General features: G+C 36.1%; 1 protein-coding gene across 1 annotated transcript in view; it reads left to right on the top strand.

The window, feature by feature from the left end:
• Positions 1-23,714, top strand: part of TRAPPC10 (trafficking protein particle complex 10) — a 43,329-nt gene extending 19,615 nt beyond the window's left edge. Inside the window, exons 11-25 of the mRNA XM_010580399.1 lie at positions 150-264; positions 1,443-1,519; positions 4,229-4,320; positions 5,515-5,655; positions 7,662-7,774; positions 8,875-9,389; positions 13,177-13,318; positions 14,484-14,642; positions 15,576-15,805; positions 17,049-17,149; positions 17,604-17,730; positions 18,575-18,745; positions 20,030-20,207; positions 20,612-20,806; positions 21,617-23,714. Of these exons, the coding sequence (XP_010578701.1) occupies positions 150-264; positions 1,443-1,519; positions 4,229-4,320; positions 5,515-5,655; positions 7,662-7,774; positions 8,875-9,389; positions 13,177-13,318; positions 14,484-14,642; positions 15,576-15,805; positions 17,049-17,149; positions 17,604-17,730; positions 18,575-18,745; positions 20,030-20,207; positions 20,612-20,806; positions 21,617-21,855 (2,595 nt within the window). The 3' untranslated portion in view covers positions 21,856-23,714. The remainder of the gene's footprint in view (positions 1-149; positions 265-1,442; positions 1,520-4,228; positions 4,321-5,514; positions 5,656-7,661; positions 7,775-8,874; positions 9,390-13,176; positions 13,319-14,483; positions 14,643-15,575; positions 15,806-17,048; positions 17,150-17,603; positions 17,731-18,574; positions 18,746-20,029; positions 20,208-20,611; positions 20,807-21,616) is intronic.
• The last annotated feature ends 497 nt before the right edge of the window (positions 23,715-24,211 follow it).

The raw sequence follows: 24,211 nt of genomic DNA, 5'->3' as shown, positions 1-24,211 counted from the left end.
TTCCTTCCCATGAAGCAACTGTAATACAGATCTTATAAGCAGTATAATATGACAGCAGTGGAATTGTATTATAGGAATGATGTAATAGAATAAAAGGAATTTTATATTGATTTTGTAGCCTACTGAAAAACATCTGGTTTCTCTTATAGTTAAAATCTCTGGGTTATCTGTGTGGACTTGTATCAGAGAAGGGACCCAATTCAGAAGACCTTAACAGAACTGTCGATCTGTTAGCAGGGTTGGGAGCAGAACGCCCTGAAACAGGTATTACCAGGAATGTACGCATTCTTTCTAATAACTGACATTGTCTTAAATACACAGTATATAAATACATCAATCGTAATAATTTCCAAGTATCCCTACATTACATATAAACATTGATAGAACTCTGTTATCTCTTACAAGTTCTTTTAATGTGTGTCTAGTACTTTAAATTATCGATGCACCTCCTTACTGTTGCAAGTATAAGTTTTTCCATTAATGTTCCATTTATCAGCATTTAGGTAAATAGTCTTTGAACAGTACTGGTTTTGAATAAAGTTTTTAATAGTTTCAGACAAGTATTAAAAATAAAATTATTTGAAAAAGAAATTGGAAATCCTTGATCTGATGCAAATAGATAACCTGCAACTGGAGCTACAAGTGATATTATTTGAGAGGCTGAAGAATCAAATTTATTTACTCCTTGTGGATTTTATCACTCACAAAGATATTTCTGAAGGGAAGAAGCTTTCAGATGTTAAATATGCTAGAACAATTAGTGTCTTTGAAGCATTAGCTGACAGGCTGACGCTTCACTTGCTCTTGCAGGTTTGATGATGTATGATTCTTAATTCAGTGCTATGGTGCCTGTTGTATTTATTTAAAATGGGGGCGCTTTTCTTCTAGAAATATTGACACATATTTGATCTGGCAAAGACTTTAACTGAGCAAGCTATTTCAGAAAAACACTTGGTCTTGCTAACCATTTTCTTTTGAAGCACGTTGTTTAAATTAGTAAAATTTCTTTAAATTACAATATACTTTTGTCATGCTGATTTATAAATCCAGCAGTGGGGAGTTGTGAGAATATCTTGGTACAATATGGTATTTAAGTACAATTGTGTGGGTTTCCAGGTTGAATAAACCTTATGAAGTATTGTGTGGAAAAGTTAGTACAGTTACTATATTGCTGCTTGTCTTTACCCTGCTACCCTGAACATCACTCATGTGCATGCACACACAGAGTTGTGAAACAGCCTTTCTTGATCTTATTTTAGAGCCTGGGGAAGGAACTCATGATCTGTCTCGAAGTGTTGGTGATGTTTCCCACATAAAATTAGTTTTAAGTTTTCTCTCTACTTTCTACTGAAGGAAAAAGCTGGAGGGAGGGGCGGGGAAGCGTGTTACTAAAATAGGAATGTATTTTTAAGTGACACCTCTTGTTCTGCTTTTTTCTAAAGCCAATGCATCACAGAGCCCTTATAAGAAACTTAAAGAGGCCTTATCATCTGTAGAAGCTTTTGAAAAACACTACTTAGTAAGTATGAGTTTTGGTTATTTATATTAGTTTTGCGTGTTTACGTTATAGATTGAATAGGGCTAAAATTTTCAAACATGAGAAGGTAACATTGAGAATGTAAATCTGTATTTCTGTATTTTGGTATCAAAGGTTATTGCTTACACACTGAATGCAACAAGGCTGATTTGTTTTACAACTGGACCCCTGTATGGGCCCCGAGTTTCAAATATTTGGATTAACTTTAATATTTATAGTTATGAGTTGGAGGTTATTATCTGTAAGTATGTATACGTACTTATTAAAAAAGCCAATGTCATGGCTGTCATATTCTGCTATCCCAAAATTCAGAATTAATTGAATCTTCCCCAGGAGAATATTGACGTGTGAATTCAGCTTCCTTTTAAATGGTTTAGACTTGCATCTTGCAATGGGTGTTGCATGTTTTAAGTTATACTGTTGAATTTTTTATATAAACTGTGGGACATCTGTGGATGATAGAGTTGGAGCTGGCACAGACTGAAACATTAGAATTCTCATTGTGCTTTAATACTCATTTTTATTTCCTGACAGCTCCCTTATTGAAGAGCCATTGTCATGATCTTCTGTTTTGGGGGTTTTTTTAATAAAAGATTGTTAAATAAACCTCCCAAAACCCTGACTGTCACAAGAGTGTGTTTAGGTTTGGAGTGTTTGGTTTTTTCCTTAAATAATTTTCCTCTGAAATTTCTTATATTTCCGGTACTGTTGTTAAAGTTTTCTGGGGAAATGTTGGAGTAAAACTGAGCGATTTTTTTTTTTTTTTTTTTTTTTTTTTTTTTTTAGCTGAAAACTAGGTGGTACTTATTTTTACAAAATTTTATTGAAAGAAAAAGTCTCAAAGGATTTTGTCTGAAGATACCGGGTTTCAATTTTATACTTCATTTCTTTATAAGACCAGTTGGATAGCTGGACTAGAACTAAAATCTTCAGAATTGCTAGCTGCTCTTACGTATTCAGTTCCAAGTTGCACCTGAAGATCTCTGCTGAATTCAGCAGTATCTTCCTAAATTTAAGGAACTAAGTGGGATCTGCAGAGTTTGCCAATGGAAGAATTGCCATTCCTGTTTGTATTTCTGACTGCACTTCTATGCAACAGAAATTCTAGATATCAGATACACTATAAAAGATTGTTTTCTATGTAGTTGTCATATAAATACATGCAATTTATGTCTACCCATATTTTATCCATGTATTCAGTGGAGAAGAACATAGAGTTAGTTAAAATTTCTAGGTACAGCTAAGATAATTTATTTGAATTTAAAATTTTAATGAGTCTGTAAAATAAAATGCAGCTTTTCAGGCATGTTGAAACCAAGAAGTGATGAGCTTTTATTACCAGAAAAGGCTTTGTTCTCATTCAGTGACTAGTCTAATGCAACAACTTCAGAATCTTTTGTAAGACTGTCAAATCTACACACATGTTGGTTTGTACCTTAATTTTGGGGGAATGTAGCTTTTCATTTGTATGCGTAGCTGGTGTCTAAGACCTCTCTGGTTATACTGATCTGTTAAGGAGTGATCACTTAGTTTATTGTAGGACATTGCTGTGAATTCTTAAAGAAAGAAGTGATTTTTCTAGGCTCTCCGTAAGAAACATCAAAAATAGACTAAAAAAGGCTTTTGGAGCTCATTTTAGGTCATTTTCCTGCCCCATAGGAATAGAAGCTTACTGACAGATGCTATGCAAAATATTTAGGCAGTTGGAAGCTCTTAAGCAATTTGTTTTGAAGGATAGAGCAGTTCTTAATGCACTAAGTGAAGGAGAATGAACTTCTGTGGAAGGTTGCTGACAGAAGAGGCTGCAGGTTTGTATGTATGATGTGAAATGTTTTTATGTATCAGGCCAGAGATTATTATATACTTGAGAAAGAAGTTTGGTGGTGGTGTACAGTGTGTTCTAACTGCTAATTTTGTGGGAAAGATTTGTTACTGTTACTACAAGCTTAGGGCAAGGTGAGGAAGGTGACATGTAGACAGTGTGGCTGCGTTGGAAATTAAGCTTAAAGATGGCTGAGAAACTTCAATTTGGGATTGCATAGCTTCAGGCAAAATTCCTTTAAGGTACTCTTGTGAAAATACTTATGCTGATTGTAACTTAGCATTTTGTGTTTAATTGTATGTTTGCATACTGCAAACTTTCATGTTCTTAATGGTATTATGTGCAGCTTTAGTGAAAGAGTCATGTACCACGTTCTATATGTAGTTGATTTGCTTTTGAGGTGTTAGTCGTGAGTCTCTGGGGCAAACTCTAATATTGTTCTAAATATGTTATGCTGTGGTGTATCCTGGAATGTTGTACTACACAATCCTGCGATGATAATCTAATGGCATATAGTCACTGAGAAACAAGTGCTTTCAAAAAAAAGACAGGAGGATTGGAGTGTAAAGAAGTGCTTGAAACTGTATCTTATCTATTACTTTGGTTTTGAGTTGCCTTATCTAATTTTTAATAGGCTATTTTTCTTCTGCTATTTATAACATGGATACAGGATAACGACCAACTGCAGAAAAGGTGACCTGTTATAAACTGTTCTATGTTATGTGCTGGGGGCAAGGGGAAATCTATAAAGTGATGTATTCTGGTCATTTTGTTGTAGTAACTTAGTTACTGGTTATGAGTTTGTGTGAAATACCATATAGCTACTAAACGTATATAAAGCTTATAATAGTTTCTTTTCTTTTGAACAGGATCTGTCCCATGCCACCATTGAAATGTACACAAATATTGGAAGAATTCGCTCAGCTAAGCTTGTGGGAAAGGACTTGGCAGAGTTTTATATGTAAATGAATGTTTAAAATGTCTTAAATGCATTAGCTTTGAAAAGTTTGAATATAATTCTTGAGGAAAATATGCTGTATTTAAAAAGGAATTTTAAAAAATGTAAACATACCTTAAGTTTCAGACTGTATTTCAACAAAAAAAAAAAGGAAAAAAAAAAAACCAACAACACCGGCAGTCTCTTTGTATCAAACCCTAATTCTCATCTCATGATGTAGTACTCTTACCTTTAACGGTCCTATGTTCTTTAGCTTGATCCTTTCTTCTCCTAGGGAGGAAAGGGCAGTGGGGTGGGGGGGGAGTGGGAGGAAGAAAGAACTTTGCATTTACTATAGCCTGCTTTGTAATGTGGATTCTGAATTGTTTCAAAGTTTATAGTTATCTTAACTACGTATGTGTCTATATGTACCTAAGAAAAGCCAGAAAACATGTTCTTTGGAGAGTAATCAATTTTATATTTGAGGTTATAATGGCAAAATGTTTGTTTCCCCCACTGTGAAACTTACAGTGATTTTATTCCTAATTTTCAAATATTTTGTGTTTATCCCTGCTATTAAATTCCACTACAGGAACCTCCTGCACTGGTTTTCTGTTTCATTTTATTCTTCTTATTTAGAAGAATTTGGGAGTCTTCAGTGTTTTTTTGGGAAAACATGCTTGGGCATGCTTCTTACCAATGTTTACTAAAGCAGTCTGATTTTCTAGCTGCAACAGATTCTCCTAAATTAACTTAAACTTTCACCTGAGGGAATAATGTTAGGTTTAAAGACTACCATGGAGCTACTGTGTAGTGATAAAATTATATTTTCATTAAAGCATTTTCCTGCTTTAAAATTGTTGAGTAAGCATGCTTTTAGTTAACTGTCAGAAGCTTAAGATGGCTTTTGTCGCATTTGTGGGAGGTAGCTTCACCTCACTTGCTCTGACTTGGGATAGATCTGTATATGAAGCCTTTCATTGACATGGTATATTTACACTAATTGCAGTTCTGCTTGCTTAAGTGAACCGCTTAAAGGTGGGCCAATATGTTGATCTGTTACCAGCAAAACAAAGAGCATAATGGTTCACTGCATCTTGTTCTGCATTCATATGCAGTGTTCCTCTCCCATCACCACTTTTTTTAAAAATGTGTAGAGAGTTTTCATGGCTGCAAAGGTTCTTATGTCACTCTGTACTCATTTCCTTATTTTTAAAGGAGGAAGAAAGGTCCACAGAAGGCAGAAATCTATCTTCAAGGAGCACTGAAAACTTACCTTGCAGAGGGCTGGGCATTGCTCGTCACACATACAAGAAAACAGTTAGCTGAATGTCAGAAACACCTTGGGCAAATAGAAAAGTATCCTCTAAAAGGCGGAGCCAGAAAAATCAAGACTGGAGAAAATGATACTTCTGATTATTTTTCTGATGTATCTCTAAAATTTATTTAACAGTACAGACTGCCAAACATCAGACAGCCGAGTTATTTGTTTCCATCGTTGCTGTTTATTTTTTTCATTTTTATTTTTTTAACATCTGGTTCACTTAAAACCTTTCGCATATGGTTGCTGCTCTCCATTTTAAATATGTCTAGGCTCTAGAGAGTGGTGCAACATGGGTAGTGTGAAGTTTCTCATTAGTTTAGCAGATACCATAGAGGTTTTTTATGATTCCGTTTGTACTTCATTATGGAAGTTTTTTTATGTGATACTATTTTTTCTTTTGGTAAATGTAGCATTATAGTGTCTTCCTATCTTAAGGAGCTTAATTTCTGGGCTTGCTTTCTATAACTGCTACTACCTTTTTCCTGTATCTGCCCTGACAAGGACTCCTCTGGTATTTGTCATGGTGACTTCTAGAAAAAGTTAAAACAGCGGCTTGGAAGGTGAAAATCTTGTGGCTTTGGTGTGGTGTGTGGTATTTTAGTATTTTTTGCTATTATTTATTTTTGATTTCTGGCTTTAATCTCTGCTTCAGAAGGGGAGTGGGAGTTGTTCGCTTTTAAGTTGTGTAAAAGCTCAGTCTTCAATGTGTGAATGAAATATTCTCTGTAAATGCCACTAAAATGCTAAGTAATACTTTGACAGAATGATTTGGCCCAATCCTAATGTTTGACAGGCTTCAAATTCTTCATTTTGGTACTCTGCATTATTTTCACACACCAACTCTATCCGCTGCAACTGTATTTGTTTAAATATTAAATCTGTCTGTGTTGCTGTGCTGTTCCTACTTTAAAGATGAGAGGGGTGTGTGTGGGGACTGGCCTTGGGTGTTTTGTTATATTCTTTTTGGCTTTAGAAACAGCACAATTTGAATTCTGCTTTTCATTTTAGCCCCATGTGTTGTTGTCTAGATTTGGTAGCTAAATTAAGTAACTTGGTTCTACCTGAACTGTTGATGTATTATAGCAAAATGGCAAATTTTCATTATTTTTTGGCGTTTTGGGGGGAAGGGTGCTGCTTTCATTAGTGCCATAGTTATAAGTGGAATTCCTCTAGGTGTTCCAAACTGGGGTGGTCAGCTGAACAGAGTACTTCCTATAGGACAGTTCCTGTGGAAATTGCAAGGAAAGACAGCTTTTTTTTTTAATGGTTCTTTTAGCATTTAAAAAAATTGTTGGGTTTTTGTTTTGTTTTGTTTGCCTAAGAAGCTCATATTTTAGTCTCTAAGTGACAGTACTAGGAATCTTAGTGTAGCTGAAAATCACTTGAGCTTTTGGTTTTGTTCTTTGTTTGGCTTTTTTTTTTTTAAGAACTAGGCTTAGAAATTGTAAATGTCTGCCTCCTTTGAAAATTCTTACATTGCTTTCGAATACTCTTAATTTTTTCTGCTTCAGTGCAAATGCTCTTAAAGAATCTGAGCCAGTAATATCGCAGTCTTAGCTAAATACTTAAATGAGCATTTGTATCCCCAGCACTCAGAAGTATAAAGAATGTCTTATGACTTAGTTATGGTAGATGATGCTGTAACAGCTGGCAGATTCTCAGCCAAGTAAATTGGAATATAATCAAATACTTAAGTTAGTTCTACATGTTGGGCAGTGTAATGCAACACACTGGGTCTTTAACTTGCATGCTGCATTTATTGTCAAATAATGAATTTTCTATGCTCACTAATCTTTATGGGAGAAGATTGCACAGATTAATAATGGATCATATTTTAGTTGGTCTGCAAAAAGTAGAGATTCTGCAATATTCTTGGATTATAGTAAATCTTCCATTGTTTCTTTTCTAATAGAAGAGTGTGGTGATGATAAAAGCAGGTCTTGTATTAAAAGATTAGAAAAGCAGTACTTGAACTGTCTCATTTTCAGTCAAATTTCTGAATGTTGTAGGTTTCTACCTCATGTTTCCTTAACTTTGTTAGTTATCTTCAAACAAGCAGCCTTTTAGCTGGTGATAATCACTTAACAGAAGATGAACGCAAAAGCTTTTGCCAAGAAATACTAGATTTTGCCAATCACCAAGCAGAGAACCAAGGTAAGTCTTAATACTGAAAAATACTTACTCAAAACTTAAGGTTTAATACTTAAGCTGCTCTAATCTGATCTTTCCCTAAAAGTAGATTGGAAGGCTTTTTCTGATTGTTTTCATTCCCTTGTGTATAACTTCTGAACCAACATGGTTCTTTTCTTGTCATCTCCAGAACATTTATAAAACTTCTGTAATAATTAAGAATAGTCAAAGATGAAAGGCTAACTAACATTTTCATCGTGAATACTGGAAAGTCTTTTTTTTTTCCTTCACTTATCTGTTTCTCTGCTTTGACAGCTCATAATTTATCTTGTGTTGGGTTTTTTCAGTTCCTAACTTATCTTTCTCTCTACATTGCTGGAATGCAGATGGCAGCTCTGTGTTGATACTACTTTGGTTTTGATGTTAGATCTGTACCCATCCACTTGCAGCTTATTATTTTGACTGTCCCTCCTCTTCTCTTTATTCTTCTTGCTGCTTCAGTAATACCTTGTCCTCAGATATTAATCATAATTCAAATTCATACGGGATACTACCTGTAGATCTGAAGACTGTTCATTTTTATGCAGAAGTTTTTGTTGATGAATGGATGTACCATAAGTAATATGTTATTTTAGACTTGCTTCTTAATTAAATTTTGGTACTGCCTCAGTGTTGGTTTTTGGAATCTAGAAAAAAGAATGAAAAACCCTTGTATGGTAAAGCTGATGGCTCAAGGCACCAGTCCAATCATTAGTTTCTTAAACTTGTACTTGCTCTTGATTTATACACTCTGGGAAGTTTGTCACTTTATGCTACTGTGTTCGTCTAGAGTACTTTATGTAGTAGTGAAATGCTAAACTTCTGTTTAGACACTATCTCTTAGTTTAGCTGTCCTTAATAGCCTGAGTACTAAAATTGTAGTAGATGTAACTGTTAGAAAACAAGTAAGTCTCATTTCTATGCAAGATAAAACTAAAATGTGGAAGTATTGATTTGTTGTGAAAGGATTCATTGTGAAAAGTTGTTGATCCGTTAAATTCTAGGAGTTAAGTTTTTAGGAGAAAAGATTTGCTGATCTCCACTAGTGCTGGAGAAGAATAAAATCCCTGTTTCTATCTTTCCAGGTCAAAAGGTCATATTGCCTATGCACTCCTTTGCGCAGTTGAAAACTCTCCATTTTGACCCTCCAAATGCTGTTGTCCATGTGGGTGGAAAGTTGTCTATTGAGTTGACTTTGCTGAGCCAAATGCCCATCCCTGTCCAAGTGGATCAGGTTGCCATCCATGTTCACTTCAGCATTGAAAAAAATAGTTACAGAAAAACAGCTGAGTGGCTCACTAAGCACAAAACTTCCAATGGTGTTATCAGCTTTCCAAATGAAGTTGCAGGCTTTCCTTTCTCAAGAAACAACTTGCCGGCACTGGAGCTGTATGAAATGTATGAACGGAGTCCCTCAGATAACTCTTTGAACACAGCGGGAATTATATGCAAAAATGTGCACATGCTACTACGAAGGCAAGAGAGCAGCAGTTTGCTGGATCTGCCCTCAGGGGTGACTTTAGAAGATGGGGCTCATGTGTTGAAATGCAGCAACTTAATACTGGAACCAGGGGTCAATAAAATAACATTCAATACTCAGGTATGTTTTTATAGTTGAGTGAATGTAGCACTCATGAAAGAAGAACTAAAAAGCACTGGCTGAGGAAGAGCACAGTGCTGGCAAGTGGTGCCTGTATTGCTTCCTGTTACAGCTTGGGTGATGCCATTCCCCTTGTGGCTTGCTTTTTGTTGTTCTAGACCTTAACTGCCCTTGAAAGAAGGCTGTTGTGTTTGTGCCAAAATGTACAGGTGACTCTCATATTTGCAGTCATTTGAGTCAGCCTTCCAAAACTTACTTTAAACATCTTGATTATTGCTGCCAAAAATTAAACTGATAAATTCATATAGAAGGTGATGTACTGTTCATGAAGTCTGCCTGTGCTGCTGAGCTTATTGAGAATGAAGTTTAAAAATTTTGATAGGAATGCATTTTCTAGCCCTTAGTTAAGTGATTGTGTGGTTAAATTTGCTTGATAGCCTGTTCTTCACTGTGGAGGGTGGTAGAATATTTTTTCACTTGGTGGATGTAGTAAACCTACCTGCAAGAAGCATGACAAAGTTAAGGTCAGCTTCAAATATTTGAATTTAGAAGATGTCTGAATTAAAATTGCACCCATTATGTGTCCTAATCACATAAGGAATGAGAAGACAGGAACATAAGGATTCTCTGCTACAGGAAGCCTAAATCTGCATGAGCAAACAGCTGTGAAAATAGGGTGTCACCATCTAAATGCCACCCTCAGAAAATGTATTACAGTCCTGCATCTGCCATATAGTGTTGTATATGTAACTCCCTCAATTCCCAACTTATACATGCACTCTAAGTCAGCTTAATACTTGGAGTAATCCTTTTTATCTTTCCATTCTTCCCCTGGCAAGCTAAGTACTCCCAGTAATTGCTAAAATATTTAAGGACAGTGGTGCTTATCACTTCTGTTCATAATGCATTGCTACTAGATGCATAGTACCTGGAAATCGGCAGGCCTTGAGTACCAAGCCTATTGGTCGGTTGTGGTGGTGGGTTTTGGTTTTTGTTTGTTCAGGGTTTGGGTTTTTGGGGTTTTTTGTTTGTTTGTTTTAAACTGCCACTCATTCTGTGGCCTTGTACTTTGCTGATCTGTGGTTTGTTTGCTTGTTTTAATGAAATGGGGAAAGGCATTTACTTGCCGACTTAGTCCTAGGAAGTGAAATGCCAAGCATTTTCAAAAGTGAGACTTTACCATGTGTTTGGCATTCCAGGAACAGGAGCTTCTCACCTCAATTATCACATTGTTCTGTTCTTTGGGTTTCTTTAAACACCTTCTATCTCCCTCCCCACCTCTGTAACCCTTCATAGGGAAGTATTTAGTAGAGTTCAATGCTACAGTAAGAAACATCAGAGTAGGGAAAATTTGAGTGAAGATGCTGAGAAATTCAGTGCAGCATCTGAATGATTAACAAAAGATGGGGCAGCCCAATGAGGAATGCAACAGGTGTTTCAGAGCTGCTTCATTTTCTGAGTGTTATCCAGCCTGTATATTGGAAAGGGTATGGATACTATGAAGAGAGAAAGCATTTTTCAGTCACATATGGTATATATGCCTGCTAGCTTTGCCATTTTCCAATTGGTTTAAATTAGCTTTGGTCCGTTTTTAAAACTGTCTTTGAAATAAGAATCTGCCTATCATGTTTTGAAGACTAAAAATTGATAGCTAGACAGAGCTGACCAGGAGGTTTCTGTAGCATTCTTAGCAAATTTTAGGTGCTCCACCTGAGACTTTAACTTTCTCCTTTCTTTTTTTTCTTATTTTTAATTTCTGTCTTGTTGTAAAGTTTTGTTTAGAGTGAAGCTTTCTATAGGCTTACATACTCTGCTTTTTCCGTTCTTCCAGCGCTGGGACAGAAAGCACTAGAGAGATGTGCTTGGTATGTGTGCACACGCACATTGTGGAACCTGTGTGGATAGCAGGTATCTCAAGATGGAAGTTGAGTTCAAGTCCCTGATGATACAATGTGAAAAGGCAATAATGTCATCTGAACTCCCTACTGACCTAATTTTTTAGGTTTCTCAATCTTTCAAACGATTGGGACAAGTTAGTAGTATTTGGAGATGTCAGAGGTCTTGGTGGCTGCAAATGTAGTTTTCTGTAAAATAAATTAACATGTATGTAGAACTGGATTTCAGGTGAAGGAGCCTTACTAGAAGAAAGCTGTTAGAGACTGTTCTGAGCAGGGATTTTGGCTTAGTGGGGCCAGGAAGCAGTCTGAAACCATGGAAGAAGAGATATGGATGTAAAGCTAGATACAGCTCTGCTTTAAATTTGCCTTGTTCTGCATCATAGCTTCTGGTGGCTATTGGAGGATGGACAGCCTTATGCTTATAACTCTTCTATTTTCCCAACCTTTCTTTCTTGAAAGAACTTTGCATGGGAAGACTGCTCAGTGTGAATCCTACTTATCTTTATACAGTTGTCAAAGCATGACTTATCTGTCCTTAAAGGGAAAATCTGAATATGTTACAATCTTGACAGTGTATTACTACATAATGTGATGAATGCTTCTCTGGATTTGAGCTGCAGTATTTACAAACTCTTTACTAAAAATCTGTTATCATTGTAGTAGTATACTGTGTCACTGCTACTGGATTACATAGCTGGCCGGGGGATGGAAACTGCTGACAGTTTTCTAAATTTTCTTACAGTAATGCTTAATTGGACTACTTTTGCAGAAAGAAGAATGACTGTGCTTCTAAGATGCAGAGGGAGTTTGATTCTTTCTGTAGATCATAGACTGATGATTAGCATTATTTATGCTGATAGCAATCTTCCAGTGTATTTTTTGAGGCTGTAAATGAGATCAGAAAGCATTATCTAAATTCTTCAGACCGATATTCCCATCCCATGTTGAGGTTTAAAGTACGTATATATTATGAAAAACTTTACTAATGTTTTTCTGTTTATAAAGTATTCAAGGGATAAAGTTTAGTGACTTTAATGTCAAAAAGCATAATATTGAATTTTAGTCAGGATTTACTTTGTAAATAACCGTGTAAGTGAGGTTTGAATGTTGTTACAGCCTTTCTTCATAACTCCTAATCTTAATCTTTAGTTTTAGTTATACCCAGCATCAATATTTATGTATTACATTGGAAAAAGAAAACATTCCCCATTTCCTAGCAGTAGTAGCTAAGAGCAAATAGAATCAAGAATAAATATACTAGCAGATGTTGCAGATTTGCTTTTTATAAAGATATCAAAAAACATCCAGAATCCCATTATTCAGTGTAAGGGAAGAGTTTGAAATTAAATATGTATGTATTACTTTTTTGTAAGCATTCACATAGGGGTGGGGGGAGTGTGTGAAATCGATAGCTTGAGCGGAAAGTTGTGCCTTATATAAATGTTGTAGGATTTTATGAATGTTAGCCAAATAAGCACTTCACTGCTTGCTAAATATCATTTTAGTACTTAATAAATATAATCATATTTTAATGTATGTGGCACTTGGAGGGGGGTGAAAAAAAACAACCAACAAACAAGACAAAAAGCACCCCAAAATAACAATGTGACAGCATAGCTACTATATTAGAATTCTGATTATTGGTACTTGTTACTTACAATGTTTTTTTTCTTGAATTGGCCAGCACTCTAGAGCTTCTGTCTTAATGGGGCAAAAGGTGCTCCTTTGTGAAAATCTTGTCACTTACTCTGAGAACAAGTCTGTCATTTTAATTTACAAATGCAAAATATCTGATAAAAATAAGCTGAAAACATGCTGTTCTTTAGTAGACGGTATGTTCTAGCAGTATTTCCTAAATTGAAAAATCCATTCAAATGTTTTCTTCAAAGGCCAAAGAACCTGGGACATACACGCTCAGGCAGCTGTGCACTTCAGTGGGAAAAGTACAGTTTGTCCTTCTTCATATTTACCCAATTGTGCAGTATGATGTATATTCTCAGGAGCCCCAGCTAAAAGTGGAACCGATGACTGGTAGGTACAGTTGCTGTGCTGAAGTTGTTTTGATGATTTCTGTTGTACTCTTGTGGGACTAGTTAAAGCGTTTTCTGACTTGAATGTTACTCAGATTTTTTTTTTTTTTTTTTGCCTTACTCTTAATTTTGAGTCTAAAATAAATTCTCACTTTTCAAATTATCCATCAAGTATGCTTTGTCAATGATGGCTAGTCTTCAATAACTAATTCCAGTGCTTGGCTCTGAAACATGTAGTGTCACTTTTGAACGTGAATTTGAATGTGTAGTGTCACTTAAATATCAGGTATGATTTGAGCTGCCACACTGATTAGGAGAAGTGAATATTTAAATTTGTAATTGTCTGAGCTCCTTATTGGTTAGTTCTGTGACACTGCAGTCTCTTTGGTATTTACGAGAAATGTGTAAGAACTGGGATTCTCTACTAGAGGTGATAATACAAACTTGTTAAAAATTTAATACTGAATTCATCCATTGGTTTCACGGATAGCTGAGCATTACTTGTAGGGTTTATTAAAGTTTATAAATGGAAGTTAATAGTGATTTTGTTTTCAGGCTATTTACTGAGGTAGTTGAGGAGTTCATATGCATGTTGTGCTATCATTCCAGTTACAGGGGTTGCGGTGTGTGGCAAATGTAGGACAGGTGTATTGGGCATTAAGCAAATTAACTACCCCTATGAAATTGATGGTTGTGATTCAGATACTTGAAAATCTGTGTGCATATTGGCATTCTTGTTACCTTGATTATGTAAATACAGCATGCGGGCATGACTGGCATTGTCGGTGCAAAAATTTAAAGCTGTCTACAACCTGGATAATTTAACAAAAATCTTAGTAAATTCTCTGGGACTATTGTATTTCACTGAATTCTGTGCTGCCAGAGCTACACAGTATGTGAGCCAGCTACTCTAAGCCATCCAAGAAACAGTGGTTTTGGTGACTCAAGTTGAAACAACCGGTTTCTCCACAACGATGTATCTGAACTAGGTTTAATGTGTTGCATAACCAAAACCCCACACTTTTAAATTACCCTAACATGTGCCACATTGTCTGGGAATATTGCTAACAAACCTTAGCAGTGCTAAGGTTTGTTAGCAATATATTGATAAGTAGGTCTACTGATAAGTACTGGAATCTGTTAACAATTTCTGCTCTCTTCTTCAGATAGCCTTTTGGCTGGCATTCCCCAGAAGGTGAAATTCACGGTGACTACTGGTCACTACACCATGAAGAATGGGGATGCTTTGCAGCTCAGTAATGCGGATGCCATGCCTATTCTGTACCATCCAGAGAGCAAGGCAGTGATCTATTCTAACACCAGAGGTAAGCGATGAAGTAAAAATTAATAATCTTTAAATGGCTGACAATTCAATAATCCTGAAGTAAACCTGTACTTACAGTATTAAGAACACTGACGCTGTCTTTTTTTCAAATTACTATGCAGGCTCTGTTTTGACTAGACCATTTGTATTGTGAAGTAGCTGTAAGTAGGTTTTTACATAGTGCTCTGTGTAAATGGAACATTTCATTTGGCCAGTATTTCATTTAAACAAATGACATCCTAGTTCCTTTTTTCTGAGCATAAGTACTGTATAGTCTCCTCAGTTGCTCAAACACAAGCAACATTTACATAAATGGGAAGAACAGTCTTAATAGACTTGATGAAATTAAGATTAAAATAGATTATACAGAGGCATCCCATGTGTAGTATTTTAAAGATAGATGATGAACGGTGACTAAGAATACTGCTGCATGTGTGTTCAATGAGCTGTAAGTTTGCTTGAAGTGAAATTTTGAGACTAAGGAGGTGCAGGACATTGTAAAAACTTCAATAGGTGTCATATGATGCACTAAAGTAGCTCTTTAGCTAGTTTGAAGCTTGTTATCAAATTGTCATCTTAGTTCTTTCTTGAACCGTGGAAGGGACTACTGCATGGAATGTGATGGTTACCCTCCTGCACTTTAAGAAGGATGGAGCGTTATTACTGGGAAGCGTGAACAGCAGTGGTATTTAAGATGTGTGGATTATAGCTCATTTGAAGAGGTTACCATGGAGTTATATAACATGGTTTCTTGTTGCTGTTTTTGCAGACATGGAGGTCTTGCTAGGAAATGGTTATGGCACCATGTATTTTTCTATGACACTTAGCTTTTTAGGCTAGATTCATTATTTAATTACAGATTAAAATGGAAATTGGGAAGGGATGAATGTGTTGTTTTAAAACTACTTTTTTCCCCCATTCTATACAACTATAGAAAAGATCTCAGAATCATCATTAAGGATTCAGTCTTCTGAAAAGATCATAAGCATCAGTTTGCCAGTAGCTCCTGCATATCATGTGATTGAATTTGAACTAGAAGTCATGTATTTGCCATCAGCCACAGAATCTGCAGTGGAGAAAGAAAATACTACAAATAAAGAAGTTCACAGAAAAAACAAAGAGAAGCAGAAACAGGACAACTGCATGGCTACTGTTGACCAAAAAGTAAGATGTAATTTAATGTTTTTATTACAAAATCTATTTGATCACAGGGGCGTGCAGTTCACAAAATAGAAGTGGTGGTGATGGAGGGGGGAACCTGCTTGCATTTAACTAATTTTCCCTTGAAAGATGTACAAGCAAAAATCATAGCAAATGTTATAAATGTAAAGAAAACATAAATATAAACAGAAATAGACACTATGTTTACTATATTGCCAACTGTTCCACTGTCTAGTAATCTGAGTTTTAATGTTCTAACACTTGCAGTTTGTATAGGATGAAGTATACTGGTGTCTTTGTGAAAGGTGGCATGGTGGTCTTTAAATTCTCCCTTCTAACTCATAGGAAAGATATTTCTTCCACTTGCAAAGAATCTGTACGCTGTGTTGAGGTACTTAACACTGTAGTGTTTCAAGCTGTCACCTTATTTAGTTGGAGGTAACTTTTCCTCTTAATTTTCATTATGAAGGGCGAATAAAATAAGTAGTACGGAAAGAAGCTCTTCAGCTGTGACAGCAAAATGATCTTGAAACCATCACCTTTCACAGTGTTACTCCTTGTTAAAATTGACCAAGTGTGCTGCCATGTATTCTTGTATGTGAAGAGTCAGGTAAAAAGGGATAGCTATAGCCTAGCATTGCTAAAATATGATGCGATAAAAGATATTTTTTTTTTGCCTCTCTGCATTTAAAAATATGTTTTTATATATATATGCTTTATAAATGGAAGAATGGCAGCATTCACTTCAGTAGAAATTCTTCAGTTAAGTGTGCTGCTTCAAGTTAAAACAAATATACATGAAATACATTTTTTAAAAATATTTTGAGCTTGTATTTAATATATTAAAGTACTATAAAGACATGTCAGTAATAGATCATATAGCAATTTATTTGATATTGACCTTTTACCAGATTATTGTAGTAAGATGCTATTGGTATTGTTAGTGTCCTTTTATCTTTTATTTCTTCTATTCCCCTTCCTTTATTTCTAGTCTTCAGAACTGGGTATGTCAGTTTCCACAGGAAAGGCTTCTTCAAGATTTTGTATCCCGCTCACAGGAAAACAAAAACCTAATGTTTTGTCAGATTAATTTTTGACATACTGATCTCTTAAAATTTTCTTTTTTTCCTTTTTCCCCTTCTGAATGCACTAGATGAGAAAAGTTTTGCTTAGAAATGAGAAGAAAAGCAAAGTCGTTATGCCAAAGACCATTACAAATAAGAACTTTGTTCCTTTTTTCCTTTAGGTAACCATTGATTGTCCTTGGTCAATTTACTCCACTATTATTGCATTAACATTCTGCATACCTTTTAATGCCAAGCATTCCTTATTGTCAGCTGGCAAACGGTAATGTACTCATTAAGTATTTATTGTTTCTTTCTTCTTACAAAATATAAAACTGGAGTTTCATAAGTAATATTTATAGCAGCCTTTTTTTTTTTTTTTTTTTAAAGTTAGGCTTTTGTTATCTTGCACAAACTTCCAACGGAAAGCTGTGTATTTCCTCTAGTGTTCTTTCACAACAATAAGACAAATTTGTGGTTTCAGTTATTTTGGAAATAAGACCAAAAGGTAAACCAAGCTAGCCTATTTCTGTGTAGTTACTTGTTTTCATTTAATATGAAAGAAGATGTTTTACAGTCTTGTTTCTACAGACTCATAAGTATTGAAGAAAAGATCGAAAGAAACAAATATACCTGCCATTCTGTTTTTGCTTGAGCTGTGCACTTTGAAAACAATCTTACACACTTTCAATGTAACTATTCAACTTCTGTTGAACAAACTGTGTCATGTTTTTCAGGAAATATGTGCAAGTCTGTGTACAGAACTTGTCAGAACTCTGTTTCCAGCTTTCAGACAACAGCCTAAAAAATTCTGCTGACTGTACAGATTTGCAGCTGGTACCTCTGAACCCTGAATCTCAACAGGTAAAGATTCACTTGGTGGTTTATGAACTCATTGGCAGGATAGCTAGACAAAAGTTCTTGTTAGTAAAATTATTAGCACTTCCGCACATAGGTTTTTTTGTAGTAAGTAAGGCTGATAGTTGATGTTAGGTTAGACCTTTGGAGTCCTCTGAGTAGCTTTGATTCTTAAAGATGCTTTAGAAGGCATTTACACCTGTAGATCTGAGATTAAATTCTAAAACTTGCAAAGATTATTAGGTAAGTTTTCAGACTTGTCCATTTGTCTCATGCAAAGCACCACATACCTGCTTGAACAACAGCTATACAAATGTAGTATTGCTAATATCACTGTTAACATTTAATTTGTTCATCATATAGCTGCAGTTTGTCATTAGGTTTTAGGAAAAAAAAATCAGGTAGAGACTGTTTTCAAATTAAGTACAGCTGTAAACTAGTTAAGTTGCAAAACAGTCCCCTTGAAGTTTCTTTCAGCCTTGTCTGAACACAATACTAAATTGGCCATTCTTGGTGCCTAGGAAAAGTGTATACTTTACATTATTAATATTTTTATTAAATTTGACTTCTGAATAAAACATTTTTCACACATACTTGAATGTGAAATGTTCCCTTCTGAAACATTGGTTCTGACAGTGAAACGTATCCCTCCTTTTAATTAGATGTGCGTTGTTAAAAAAAAATTCACTATTTTGGTTGCATATTTTCCCTAATGACTTATTTAACACTTAACAGGTAATTTGTTTTTTATAAACTATACTAATGCCAGAACAGACAAACATATGTATGTGCATTTCTGCTTCTTTCTCACAGGAAGGAAGGAGCTAATACTACAAACATTCTCTTTCAGGTCATATACAGTAAGCAATCAATATTCTTTGTATGGGAATTGAAGTGGACAAAAGAGCTTCCTCTCTCCTTGCAGTGCCTGTTTTCAGTCAGCTTTTGTCCAGCTACCTCTGAAGAACAGTCTTTTACCCTGAAGCCGTTCACTTATGAATTCCAAGTGGAAAATTTTTTTGTAAGTACTCTTCTAAGTATAGCATATGTTAACTGAATACGGTTTCCTAATATATGGAAAGGGAAAGTAAAAAAAATACATTAGAAAACTTCTGTTTACATAATGAGATCGATACCTACTTAGAATCATTGGAAAGCCAGTTTGTTGAACGATAGAACTGAAGCCTAGAATGATATGGTGGAATCCTATACTTGCCACTGGAATGGGGAGGGGGCGAAGGGGAGATGTAACACTTGCTCAAGTGTCCTTGATCTTGTTTCATTGTTTTTCTGTGTTTTTGTCTTTCTGGGCTTGTGCCATGGAAACTGTCCTTAGGTTACTGAGCTGCTTTTTCTCTGCTGGCTTAAGACTGCGCTCTCCGAAGCAAATTGCAATTTCCAAAAGATCTTTGCTATTGAAAGCATTTGAGTTGGTTATTGTAGTGCTTGAGATGAGCTGCTCTAATGCAATATTTAGGGTTTTGTAGGCCATTAGCCTAAATGTTTCTTCTTTCCCTTTATGGACAAACTTTTTATTCCTTTGATCAGCTAGGAAGTGTATAGGCTAGATATAACTTCCTATTAAAGGAATTCTATCACCATTATTCAATCTCATCTCTAAATTCAGTCTTGTGTTACCCTTTTTGATGCTTGGGTAAAAAGTAGCAACATGAGAAGACTCTCATTTGGTTAAATCCTTTTGTCTGTTTCCAATGTTGCTATGTTTTCTACCTGCTTATTACAAAGTGACATTGAACAATATTTTAGGTATTTGTTTACCTACTGGCATGTCACTAGCATTTGTTGGCACCTGTATCAGCATCTTTCTGGAGTTTTTAAAGAGAACTAACTGCATTTAAACATTGGGGGGGGGGATAGAAATTTAATTTTGTAGTAATTAAAAATTAGCTCTTTGATAATGTGAGTACCATTATTCTGGGGCCTGTGATGGTAAGAGTGATGAAGTAGTTCTTCTGTATTACTCAAAATTTGAGTGATGTGTCTGGAAAGTGAGGAGCCAAGAAACTAGTAAAAGTTTGTTTGGACAATATGAAGGCTGGTATCCATTTAGGAGCATTGAAAGGCTGAGTTAAAGCATAAGTGGAGGGGAAAATGGTGTGCTTATTTCCTCAAACTGAGCAAGATAATGAAGTGAACATTACTTAGAACTGAATCTTGCATTAAAAAGGTTTAATGGATGGTAAATGTAAAATTAAGTTTGTACTGTATCAGTTGTCCAGTTCAGTTTAAACACAAGTAAAACGCCCCTTTTTTCTTGATAACAGCACTGTTTTCTTCCTGACAGACATTGTATCATGTGAAAACTGAGATTTTTCCACCATTGGGGTCAGAGTATTGTAAAACAGGTTCACTCTGCTCCTTAGAGGTGTCAATCACCCGACTTGTTGACCTCTCAGAGGTTGACAGAGATGAAGCATTAACAGAATCAGATGGATATTGCACAACAAAACTCATGTATGAAGGTAAGAATATTTTTCTTAAGGATATTGACAAAATTCCCCAGTTTTGTCTTGATAACGACATCTGCCAGACTTTTCTATGGCATATATTCTTGTATTGTGAGTATGGCTGCTCAGTAAAGCAGTTTTCATTTTGCTAGACTGAGAGTATTTTATTTTCTTCTCATTAAGCTCTCTTCAAGTGGAATATAAATGCTGTTCAGACTGAATGGATACTTGCTTGAATCCCAATTATGGTCCCTTTTGTGTAGGGCTGTTATTCTACCTTGCACAGCTCTTCACACGTAGAAGCTGGTGGGCTTTTAGATGTTGCTAAAATACTGTTTTTAAAAATACTCTGAAACTATACTGAGGGTTTGTCATTTTTCAGAAAAGATCTTTATAGTGTTTGTTCTTTATTCTTATAGTTGTTGACAACAGTAGTAACTGGGCAGTCTGTGGAAAAAGTTCTGGAGTGATATCTATGCCTGTAGCAGCTCGAGCAACTCACAAAGTCCACATGGAAGTGATGCCGCTGTTTGCTGGATATCTACCTTTTCCTGATGTCAGATTGTTTAAATACCTCCCTCACCATTCTGCTCACTCCATGCAACTTGATGCTGGTAAAGCTATCTTGACTACATGGCTGCTTACAGAAATGATCCTGTTTCTCCTGTGTTCTTGTGTAAAGAGAAAAGCAAGGCGAGGAAGTGTATTGACCAAGTACTCATAGGTGTCTGTTACTTACCTTCGCTCACAGTTCTGATTTGAAACTTACAAAATGTTGCTGTAATGGGAACTTTGAATTCTGGTTGCAGCCTTAATCTGTGAGGAGGAATAATAAATGCATTGTTTTCTTATATTTCCTTTAAAGATTATTGTGCAAATTAGTTGTCACTGGATTTATAGTCAAGTGAAAACTGTTTGATAACCCTCTAATCCTGCGGTTTTGTTGTCTGTAAAATGCACATCTACTGTGTCTTCATTAGCTTTGAAGTTTTTCCCCAGTTTTTGAAAGGATTAAGTACGGAATAAAAGAACTGAAAATCTGTGACACATAAACCAGATTAGATGAAGAGTTTAAATTACCACAGCCACCTAGAGTATTTATCTGTACTGTTGAGTAGTCCCAGAGCTGTAGTGAGAATTCACTCATACAACCATTTGTCAGCAGAGCTCCAGGAACTGCCAATGTGCACCCTTCTAGCCTGTGACAAATGTGAGGTAATGCTACTTAAATTTTCTGTAGAAGTCAATATAACTCACTCTGTTACATCTGCTGCTGGCCAAAAGCGTGCAGTCTGTTACCTCAGCAGAGATGATCAGTTAACTGTTAACATGTGGTAAATTGACTGTGTGTCTGAGCTCTGAAATAACTTTTAGTTTGTTTAATCACTCCATAGAATAAAACTGTGGGTTTTTGTTTTAAACAGATAGCTGGATTGAAAATGATAACCTCTCTGTGGACAAGAATGTGGATGATCAAGCTGAGAGCAGCAGCATAAGGAGCAGAGGTAGCTTGCATTCTGCAGCTAGTGGGGAACACAAAGGTTTGCCAATGCCCCGTCTGCAATCCTTTTCATCTGGTCAGGTCTTCAACTGCAGCACGGGTATGCAAATACTTGTCATTCCCAGCAAGGACGACCATGTTCTGGAAGTCAATATCACGTGACAACTCGGTATGGAAACAAAGAAAACAAAACCCATTAGAAACTGGATATGAAAGCACTTTAAAGAATTATGACCTGATTAGTCTTTGTTGTAACATTCTAACTCTAAGGAGACCTATGGCATTCAACGTGTACTGGCCATGGAAGCACCAGACAATTGTATCAATTTAAATGTACAGTGAAGCTTGTGTCAGCTAGTTTATATTGCCACTTTAGTATGTTTTGTGTAAGCTATTGGGTTTTCTCCCTTCGGTCACATCCTGCATCACAACACAGGGCAACAAAAACAAAATATCCAAATATTTGGACCACTTCTTTATTTTTGTCTGGCAGGTGAGAGATTTGTTTCATGCTTCCTTATATATTTTACAATTTAGAGTTCAATGATCTAATTATCCAAATCTTGGATTTTTATGTCATTTACAGGCTTTTCCACACATGTGCCAGAAACACAACAAAGCATACAACAGCACATTCACTGGTGTAATAGTTGCTTTTTGCTTTTCTATTTGTTTGGTGGTTTTTTGTTTTATCATTGTTAATTCCTGCCATTGCAATTTTGTATTAAACTTCCATCATTTACATACTTAGATGCATGGAAGAGCTACTGCTTTAAACAATCTTAACTGAACAAAATTCCTTAATTTTTTGAGGCTTTCTCCTTCACAGAGTAGACACTGTGATGTCACATATTATATGATTTTTTGGGGGGTGGGGGTTGGGTCATCTTCTTGCATAGTTCTTACCAAAGAAAGATATTGATAGAATTTAATAATAAATTATTTGGCTTATTGAGTTCCCAGATTAATTTCTTTTATTACCATTTCTAAGTGGCTTGGTTTGCTGCTCCAATTTAAAAATTGGGGCAAAAATTTCAGTATGATGTGATACTTGAACAGTCAACCTTTCATCATAAAGGCTTAGTGTAATTATTACTGATTAGAGGCCAGACTTCCGCATTCATGATGGAAGAAAGAGGTTGGTTTGATATAGGAGAGCTTGCAGATGTAGAATAATTGTGAAGCAAAGTTAAAACATGTAACTTAAAGAATTTCATTATTTATATCTGAAATGTAAATACAAAAAAATGTAAAAAAAAAAAAAAGTGTAATTTTTGTGAATGTTGCAAATCCACCTGTGACTGGAAAAATTACAACTCCTTCTGATGTCCTGCTTCTGATATTGAAACTTGTGCATTTAATGTGAGAATGACCTTTTCTACTTGCAGATCTATAATGGTGCATTGTCAACAGACTCCACAGAGGAAAACTGCCCCATATGAAATATTTGTCAGTAAAACTAAAGCAAGGAACTGCTCATTAGACAAGTTCTTTGTTGTTGTTTTTTTCTAAACTCAGGTTCTGCTAAATTATAAAGGGGAAGAAAAAAAACCCAACCAAACCCTCTTTCCAAAAAGAATCGCAATTAAGTTGAAAAATGATTAGGCACCCTGCACTGGTCTAAACATTTTTTTTTAAATTATTCTTTTTTATTTAAAAAAAACCCAGTATGTCTAAATAGATGTATAAAATAGACCTGCTAGCTGAAAATGTTCTTGTTATGCATCTTCTTTCTGTGAAGGAATGCCCTTTCTCTGTGGAAATCATACCATTTTATTCTGGATAAAACCCAAAGCATCATTTAGTGCAAATGACTGCTGGGATTCTTTGACTGGAAAAGGTAACAAGTTAGTGACTTTGACACTGCAGGTATTATATAATTAATTCCATTTCCATGGTTTGCTATTAAATCATTTTTCACATTGTTCTGTAATATACTGTTAGATTAAACACATTGTACTAAGATTGTTTAATGAAATTGTAAGCGTTACAGTTCTAAATATACATGTTTTAAAAAGAAATCAACTTCTCTGCTGCTCTGACTTCTCCCATTTCCCTTCTGTTTGAAGGAGTGATTGTTTCGTCTGTTTTAGCCAAAGCTACTTTTAACAGAAACATACTTTCTGAGCTTAAACGAGGGGACGTATTTGGAATAGCGGGTATCTGACCGGGGTTGCCACTTTCTGGGGAAAAAAAGAGCTGCCCTCTCGCCTCAGGGCTGCTGCTGCTGCTGCTTTTCGGGTTCCGAGTAGCCCGGCCCCTTCCAGCGAAGCAGAGCGGGGACGGGCGCGTCCTATCGCCTGGGCTCCGGTCTCTATGTTCGCACTCCGGCTTCGGCCCCTGAGGAGAGGAGGGAACGGCTGAACGCGGGAAGGCGCGGCCCGGGCTGCGGAGGCCCAAGCGCACGCGGAGAAAGGCGAGACCAATAACGCCGAACGGGCTTCGTCGAGGGGTGCCGGCTTCCTGGCGGCGAGTCCCCGCCGGAGCGGGGCGGGGGACACGGGCTTCTGCAGCGCGC

This window comes from Haliaeetus leucocephalus, unplaced genomic scaffold (assembly GCF_000737465.1).
Source record: "Haliaeetus leucocephalus isolate CR32 unplaced genomic scaffold, Haliaeetus_leucocephalus-4.0 Scaffold702, whole genome shotgun sequence".
NCBI classification, from domain to species: Eukaryota; Metazoa; Chordata; class Aves; order Accipitriformes; family Accipitridae; genus Haliaeetus; species Haliaeetus leucocephalus.
This window is presented reverse-complemented; position numbering and strand designations above follow the sequence as displayed.